The sequence below is a fragment of the Dioscorea cayenensis genome, chromosome 18 (assembly GCF_009730915.1).
Source record: "Dioscorea cayenensis subsp. rotundata cultivar TDr96_F1 chromosome 18, TDr96_F1_v2_PseudoChromosome.rev07_lg8_w22 25.fasta, whole genome shotgun sequence".
Taxonomy (NCBI): Eukaryota; Viridiplantae; Streptophyta; class Magnoliopsida; order Dioscoreales; family Dioscoreaceae; genus Dioscorea; species Dioscorea cayenensis.
Window position 1 is genome coordinate 15,994,964 of NC_052488.1, and position 9,337 is coordinate 16,004,300.

At 38.8% G+C, this 9,337-nt stretch overlaps 1 protein-coding gene across 1 annotated transcript; it reads left to right on the forward strand.

Moving 5' to 3' along the window:
- The first annotated feature begins 5,342 nt into the window (after nt 1–5,342).
- LOC120282828 (3-ketoacyl-CoA synthase 5-like) lies at nt 5,343–6,973 on the forward strand. The gene has a single exon (XM_039289671.1). It carries the CDS (start codon nt 5,343–5,345, stop codon nt 6,852–6,854), a length of 1,512 nt encoding a protein of 503 aa, XP_039145605.1. The 3' UTR covers nt 6,855–6,973.
- The last annotated feature ends 2,364 nt before the right edge of the window (nt 6,974–9,337 follow it).

A 9,337-nucleotide genomic window follows, 5' to 3' on the forward strand; every position in this document is an offset into this window, starting at 1 on the left:
AGAATAGCTATATAGAAAATTAAGCCAAATAGGTAAAGTTAACATTTATCACTCTCATCTTAAGGCCTCAACACTCCTTAGGAGGCTCTTGGGGCTTTGGTTTAGGGTCCCCTCCATGACTTCCCGAACCGGCACATACATATTAACAAATACCAAACTAGATTAGTAGTGACATTATGTAGAAGCTACATGACCTCAATATCATGGTCACACTTGTCAAAAATGGTTCGTCACTAGAAAAAATTCAATCATGGCCATTGATAGCAGCCTTTCACCCCTCCGACAACTCTGAATCCCTATCTTCACTTAAGATAAATTGACATCTCTTAGTGTTTTTGCTGACATTTTCCAATATTCCAGTGAGAAAAGAGGATCCTAGACAACAATGACCTATATGATGCAATACCATAAACTATAGTATTGAAAACAAAACCAATACAATAGTGTAGTATACAACAAATGCTTGCAAGTAACTATTATAGTATAAGAGTAATGGGCCATATAAAATCTGTAGGATTGGGTTGCCTGGCTATAGAGATTATAGCATGCCTATACATATACCCACACATTAAAAATAGGACTTTGTATTCTTTAGAGCATAGAGGTATGCAAATGGAAAATGCTGGAAGTTTCCAAATTTCCAAATAATAGGTCTTAATGTATGTCGGCAGAGATTGACATAATTGCACAATCTCTAAATTTGCACTCTCAAGAGTATTCACCAGTAAGAGTTGCACACTCAACCCTAAAATATTTAACAAATACTTAAGGTTGGATACTTATCCTAAGAATTCTATCTGACTATTATCAAATTACAGTCCTCAGTGCTTCTGATAAGGCTACTGAGGCTATCAACACATTGGTGGTACTTAGAACACTAGTTGAGGATGCTTAAAAATAGAGATATAACAAATAAGCCACTGTAACCAATAATAACAATAATGAAACACCCCTTGCGAGTGCGTACCGCAAGTGCACGGGTTGTCAAAGTAATAAAATATCCTGCTGAGTGGGTGACACACCCTTTGCTTGTGACCCACAAGTGCACGGGTTTGTCGAAGTAATAAATCCTAGGTGAGTGGGTATCGTATCCACAGGGAGTAGGAAATAAAAACACCAAGATTGCTACTTAACCAAGAAAAGATGAAACAATGATTGTGTTGATAAGATGTAATGTAGACAAAATAAAAGAAATAAGAAAGAGAGGCACAAATAAATAAGAGGAAAGGCATTCGATAAGAAGTTGGGTACTCGGATAATGTTCCGCCTAGGATTATCGCTTCAAGTGCAAACCAAACTATTATGCTTCCTAACTAATGCTCAGTGAGTCGTTGACATCCTAAGATACACGGTCCCAAACCTAAGGTTAACCTTGACTAATTCTACACTATGCCCTAGCGGAGAAATCGATCAGTCTCAACATCTCACACTGTGCAAAGTTGCAAAACGCTCTAGGGATTTCAAGTGATAAACCCTATTCCTATATGTAGACCTAACCTTTTGGTCCAAGAGAAAGGCCCCTAGTCACAATTAAGCTCTAGATACTAAGGATTACTTCAATGCTTCATTCTGTTGCTCGCGCAACTAAACCCCCGTGGAGTTCCTCTCTTAGTACTTCACTCTATTGTGACCGCAAAGAACTCTAGCTTTGTCTAACCCTTGTGGTGTGTCACTCACTCACAAAGCTTACTAATGTAAACTCTCAACTAGTATCACTCTAAGAGAGAAATCATTCAACAAGCATTCAAGATTGGAACTCAATTAAAACATCAATTAAGGAAAGCATAATAAAAGATTAATGAAACAAATACATCATAGGGTTCACAAATCCAAGTACCCACTAGGGGTTTAGCTCTCCATGGAGCAAGATACAATCAATAGTAAAATCAAAACTAAAAACAAGTAATCCATAACAAAATCCCCTCGGTAATAGTGTCGATGGTCTTGTGGAGTAGCCTCGTCTTCTCCAAAGGTCCACTCCTCAAGTCTAGGGCACACCTCGCCGGATCGGTGTCGATGAAAGCTTCCCCAATAGCTATCTTCCAAGAGAAATGCGGTGTCGAAGCCGTAGAACCATTCCAAAAGCCTTGCCAATATCTCTCTAAACCCTAATCGCAAGCCCCTCAAGAGTCAGAGAAAAGATGGAAAAAGGATGCTGAAATTGGGCTGAATCACAGCTTTAAATAGGCTAGAATCTGGCATCCACATGGCCCTGTGGAATTTCCATAAGCCCCTGTGGAAATTCTACACGGGCGTGTGGATTCCCTGGAATTCAGATTTTCTGCGGGATGTGAATAGTAACTGCTACAGTAATTGTTATAGTGATTTGCTACAGTACCTGCTATAGTGCCCGGCCAAAAAATACTCCCGATTCACACTTTTCATCGAGGCAACATAAATAGGCACACGTTTATGCCGTAGATCGCGTCGGTTCTTCAATAAAAAGCTTTATTGGTGAAGATCTTGATATCATTGCACAAGTCAGGATACGCAAATGTGACTGCTTTCTACCCCCTCCAACTCATTGTAATTGCTTGAATATATGGAGGTTGCCACATATTCTCGTATCTTTGAGCCCAACTTATGTGTTCGCATTTGTTCCTTCTAAGATTTCATTAAATAGTGCATTCACGATCTACATTGGCTTCTTTCTCACATATTTGGCTCCACAACCCTACATGCACCAAAGTAACACAAAAATCTAGATCGTAAATGCATTATTTAGTGGAATCTTTGAAAGAACAAACGCGAAGACACAAGTGAGACTCCAGGATACATGAATGTGTGCCAACCTCCATGAATTCAAATTATTACAATGAGTTGGAGGGGCACAAAGACAGTCACATTTGCGTATCTTGACTTGTGCATTAATAACAAGATCTTCACCAACGAAACCTTTGATTGAAGAAGAGTTGCGATCTACGGCATAAATGTGTGCCCGTTTATGTGGCCTCGATGAAAAATGTGGAATTGGGAGTGTTTTTGGCCGAGTATTGTAGCAGGTTACTGTAACGAAACAATGCAATAAGTATTGTAGCAGTTACTGTTCACAGCTGGCCGAAAATAGGATTTATAGAGAATCCACAAGGGCGTGTGGAAATTCCTCACGCCCGTGTAGAAATTCTACAGGCCCGTGTGGCAGATTCACAGGGGTGTGTGGATGCCCGATTCAAGCCCTATTTAAGACATGATTCAGCCCGATTTTGGGGATCTTTTTCCCCTCTTCTCTTCCACTTTTCCCCATCGTTTGGGAAGCCGTCGGCTAGGATTTGGAGATGCTTTTGGCAAGTCTTTGGAGTAGTTTGAGGGATTCGACACCGCGATTCGCTTGGAAGAAGGTTATTAGGGGAGCTTTCATCGGCATAGATCCGGCCAGGTGTGCCCTAGGCCGGACAGGGGGACCTTTGGAGAAGACTTGGCTACTCTACAAGACCATCAACACGGCTATCGAGGTGGTTTTCTTATGGAACACTTGTTTTTACTTTCTATTTCATTGTTGATTTATTGTGCTCCATGGAGAGCTAAACCACCTAGTGGGTATTTGGATTTTGTAAACCCTGGGATGTTATTGTTTCATTGATCTTTTATTATGCTTTCCTTAATTGATGTTTCAATTGAGTTCCAATCTTGAGTGCTTGTGGAATGATTTCTCCCCTAGAGTGACACTAGGGTTGAGAGTGCATCTTGGTAACCATTGTAGATGAGTGACACACTACGTGGGTTAGACATTGCTTGATTGGAGAGGGTTGAGAGGGTTGAGAGGGTGAGTTGAAAGGTAGGGGAGCATCCTTTTTCCCATCCGATGTGATTTATCCTACATCCATATCCTTGAGTTCATGGCGGTCACAATAGAGTGAAGTTCTAGAGGATGAACTCCGCTGGGGCTTAGTTACGCGAGCAACAGAGTAAAGTGTTCAAGGGACTCTAGTGTCTGGGGCTTAGATCTAACTAGGGACTTTTCGCCTGGACCAAAGGGTTAGGTCTATACATAGGAAAAGGGTTTATCACCTGGATTTCCTAGAACTCCATGCAACTTTACACAGTGTGAGGTGTTGAGACCGAGTGATTTCTCCGTCGGGACATAGTGTGGAGTTAGTCACGATTGACCTTAGATTTGGGACCGTGTGCTTAAGGATTTCCACGACTCATTGAGCATTGATTAGGAAGTATAATAGGTTGTCTTGCACTTGAAACATTAATCTTAGGGGGAGCATTGCCCGAGTACCCCACTTCTATCGATTGCCTTACCTCTCACTTACTTTTGCCTTTCATTCTTGGTTCTTTTTATCTTTATTTTCATTACATTTTATCAACACTATCATTGTTCACTTTCACGTGGATAAGTAGTAATTTAAGTATTTTTTACCCCTACTCCCTGTGGATACGATACCCCACTCACCTGGGACTTATTACTCGACAACCCGTGCACTTGCGGGTCACACGTAAGGGGCGTTGTCACACTATCACTCGATCTCTACTTTTTTCTTCCACGTCCTTCCTTGAGTTGAGTGCATACTGTGATGCTGACTGGGCAGGTGATGCTACTGATTAGAGATCTACTACTGGTTTTTGCATTTTCCTTGGAGATTCACTTATTTCTTGAAAAAGCAATAAATAATCCACTAATGCTCTATCCACTACTGAGGTTGAGTATGGTGCTATGTTAGCCAATTACATATGATAAATCCCTAGCGGTCGTAAGCTACCTGGTTCATCTCCGTACCTCTCTCTCCTTTTGACAACGCTTGTCTCCTTTGTCATCTGCGGACTTGCATAAAGCATAGAGCGTCTGCAAATGACCAATGTGAATATGAGGGGAGTGTAAATAAGGGTGGATGAGTGAGATTTATTTTATTATTTTTGTGATGAAGATCAGATAGTTGAGATAAAAAAATATTGTTTATTCCACTTTTAACTGTGTCATTGTTCATAAGAACAATATTCATTCACTTAACACTGTGGATAGGAATATTGTTTAAAAGCACTGTATACTGAAAGAATGATTTTAATAGTTGGATTCAAATTCAAAGGTTGAGATTTACCGGAACTCTTCATTTTATATATATATATATATATATATATATCACAACCTATTTCTAACTCGGATTCATAAAAATATACATATCTTTGTTCACATCAACCACTACACTGAACAAATTCTATCTATATCAGCTCAAAATAAATATATCTTTATATATTATTAGAATCACAAACGCGGGCATCATCCGAATTCCCAATATGTAATTAAATAAATAAATGAAAATCTCTCTCGCATGCAACATATAACAAACATTCTATAAATACAATCCAACAAGACCCACAAATCTTCAAAAACACAAACCATGGCAACACAATCACTACTTCCTCCTCCTCCTCCACCTCCAGAGTTCTCGGCCAAAGCCATCCTAAACTTGAATAGACTCCTCATCACCCTCCTCCCAAACAAAATCCTCTTCTTGTCCTTCTTCATCCTCCTGCCTCTCACTTCCATCCTCACTCAATCCACTCGAACCCCAACCATCGTCCTCTCCCTCCCTACCATCCATCACGTCTCCCTACTCGCCCTCTTCCTCCTCCTCCTCCTCCTCCTTCCCATCCGCTACTTCAAATCCTCCCCTTCACCAGTCTATATCCTCGACTTCACCTGCTTCAAACCCCCCATCACCTGCCGCGTCCCACATGCCACATTCCTCGAACACAGCCGCCTTCTTGTTGATGAAAATAGTGTACGTTTCCAAATGCGCATCCTTGAACGCTCCGGCATAGGCGAAGAAACCGGTCTCCCTCCACCTTCTCTCTACCTCCCTCCCAAAGCCTCCCTTGAAGGATCCCGCGCCGAATCCGAGCAAGTCATCTTCTCTTGCATCGACGAACTACTCATCACTACCTCTTTCGATCCTAAACACATAGACATCCTTGTCCTCGATTCCAACAACTTCTCTCCTACCCCTTCTCTCACCTCCATGATCGTCAACAAGTACAAGCTCAACACCAATGTCCTCACCTTCAACCTCTCAGGCATGGGCTGCAGTGCTAGCCCTATCTCTCTTGGCCTTGCTAAAGATCTCCTTCAAGTCTACCCTAACTCCAATGCACTCGTCGTCTCCGCCCAGATCATTGTTTCTCCAAACTGGTACATGGGCTCTGAACGTTCCATGCTTATACCTAACTGTTTGTTTCGCATGGGTGGAGCTGCCATCCTAATGACAAACCGAAGATCAGAGCGCCGGCACGCCAAGTACCAGCTTCACCACGTCGTGCGCACGCACACTGGCACTGACGACAAAGCCTACAGGTGTGTCTACCAACTAGAAGACTCACAAGGAAGACAGGGCGTTTCTTTAGAGAAAGATGTCATGCCTATCTCTGCCGAAGCTCTCAAGATCAACATTAGTAACTTGGGGCCATTAGTCTTACCACGATCCGAACAGCTTCATTATATATTTAGCCTTCTTGTTCACAAAATCATAAATCCTAAAAGGAAGATTTATGTGCCGGACTTCAAGAAGGCGTTTGATCACTTCTGCGTGCACGCCGGAGGGAGAGCCATCATTGATGAGGTGGAGAAGAACTTGAAACTTACGTCGGAGCAAGTGGAAGCTTCCAGGATGACGCTGTATAGATTCGGTAACACTTCTAGTTGTTCTATTTGGTATGAGCTTGGGTACATTGAGGCTAAGGGGAAGATGAAGAAAGGTGATCGAGTGTGGCAGTTGGGGCTGGGGAGTGGATTCAAATGTAACAGTGCAGTGTTGGAGTGCTTGAACAACATTAGTTTGCCAGTAAAGAGTGGTGCTTGGGCTGATTGCATTGATAGGTTTCCTGTTGAGATCCCAAAAATTATCAAGTTCTAAGGAGATCGATGATGTTGATGGTGATTTAGGGTTTTAATCTTCCCTTTGTCTCTGGTGTTATATCGGTGTCAGTGGTCTTATGCTTGTTTTGCTGTGTTTTTATTTTGTCTGATCGTATTTGGAAGTCAATATGTACTACGTGGTATCAAGGAAAGTGTACTGATGTCCTTATAAATTGTGATAACCCAGTGCAACTCAGTTTGCTGTGAACTGTTTCATACGTGATCTCAAAATTTTGTATTATACACGATATCACCATATATATATATATATGCACATGATGTTATTCATATTTGAAGTGAGACTATTTAATTTATGCCCTTATACAAAATTGACATAATTAAACTTGAATATATTCATCCCCAATACAAAATCTTAATTATGGAATCAAAACCTGGGCGTCTATTAGTGGGAGACAAAAACTAAGATGTTGTAAAATTATGAAAGTTAATGGTATGACAGAAAGTAAAAGGAAGGACGAAGGTTTGAATCCTTCTCGGGCAGTATTGCTCATGCACTGTTGATGCAGTGTACGCTTAGATCCATACTGTTCTTGTAGTGTTCACTACTATGAGTGTGAGTTTTCTGTGGGAGAAACAATGCTTCACCTCTTTAGAGTTGCAAGACAGAGATTTTTCTAGAAACTTTGTATGACACCGTAATTGGTGCATCTCCATATTTGTCAGTTCTTTTGACAATCATTTAAATTAGAGATGTTTATCGCCTATTAGTAAATAATAATAATAATAATAATAAATTATGAAATGTTTGATAAAGTAGAAAAAGAATTTTAATTTTGACTAGTTATAATTTCTTTCTTTTACTTTTGTTGTTTACAATTTTCTTTGTTAGGATAATCCATATAAATAAATAATAGAATTACTAAAATATTGCATTGTGAAAAAAAATTATAGTGAATCATGACATATATTTTTGAATTATTATTATCACTATATATTCTTCATAATAAAAAATAAAAAAGAAAAAGAAAAACTTATCTTACAAAACTCTCCTAAAAATAGGTTGCCTCGTGATCTTGACCTCTTTATTTGCCTTATTAAGAAAACTTTTCTCAAGTAGATTTGGCAAATTATCTTGATCTCTTTATTGGTCTTATTTGTCAAAGTTTCAATTTATTATTAACTATAATTAAAAGCTAATATCAAAGTTTAATAATAAATATCTAAAAAAAATACTAAAAGCTTTGAACTACTATTCTAGAACAAAAATATCATCGAATTTTTGGAAAGTTTCATACTGTTTTTCCATAAAAACATATTATTATTAAACCGCACCAGTTGATTATCTATTACTTTAATTTGATTGAATATAAGTACTAAACCCGATAGAAGAATTTAGCTAAATATAATGGTATCTTTATTTAATGACTTAATGTGAGCATATCATATTTCTAATGATCTCAATGAGAGTTTTTCAACTTCAAGTACATCTATATTCGTTTAAAAATTAGAATATGAATAGGAAAGTTTTAACTTCAACAGAGTGTAATAGAAGCCACTCAAGTGGAGGGAATGCTTGTGAAATTACTCATGTTTGGTGGCATAAGCCAGTCTATGGAGAATAATCAACAATGTAGACAAATATATTAATTAATCCCAAATGAGGGATGCTTTGAACGTTTTCCCTGATTACGATGTTCACCATCACCAAGATATACAATTGGTTATTAATCACATATAATAATGTGTTTATATTTGCACTTGGACCATTGAAATTATTGTTTTATGAAGTAGATAAACCAAAGGACGCCAGTGAAAAAACTTGAACACACAATCTATGCAGAAGATTGGCAAAGATAAAAGAATGAATATATTGATGTGACTCTTTTTTTCTATAGAGTGCTGATTATGACGTTTTCGGTAAAATGTGATTTTATTGTTATCGGTGGTTCACTTGTTAAAATCTAACGTCATTTACGTCGGCGTTATGCGAATGACCTTTCCCATGACTGACCTTTTCCTCATTTATCACTGGGGTGATTGTGATTGTTAGTATAATTCAAACTTGGCTTCCTTCTATTAATATTATTTTCCTAGGAATTTGATTTTGCATCTAATCGGGCAACCAATATTTATTTTATTTACTCATTTTAACCACTCCATCAATTGCCGTTAGGTGCCGATTTTGATCCCTACATCAATTACAGTTAGGTGCTGATGTGAACATGAGTGGAGGTGGAGATACAAGGGGGCAATATTGGGAATTACCACAACTATTATTTTATTTTATTTTATTTTATATATAATATATATATTAAAAAATAGATAAACCACTAAGAACTAGTAAAAAAGTTGCAAAGGGGAAAACTAGTACAAAAGCAGAACTGAGGGACTACATGCAACGGCAACAAACTGAGAGACACAAGGGATACAAGAGATCTATTAGGAGTGAGCGAACATACAGACAAAATACATCAATTGCTTGGGGAATGAGAGAAGAGTTTCCTAGGGTTGGAACATCAT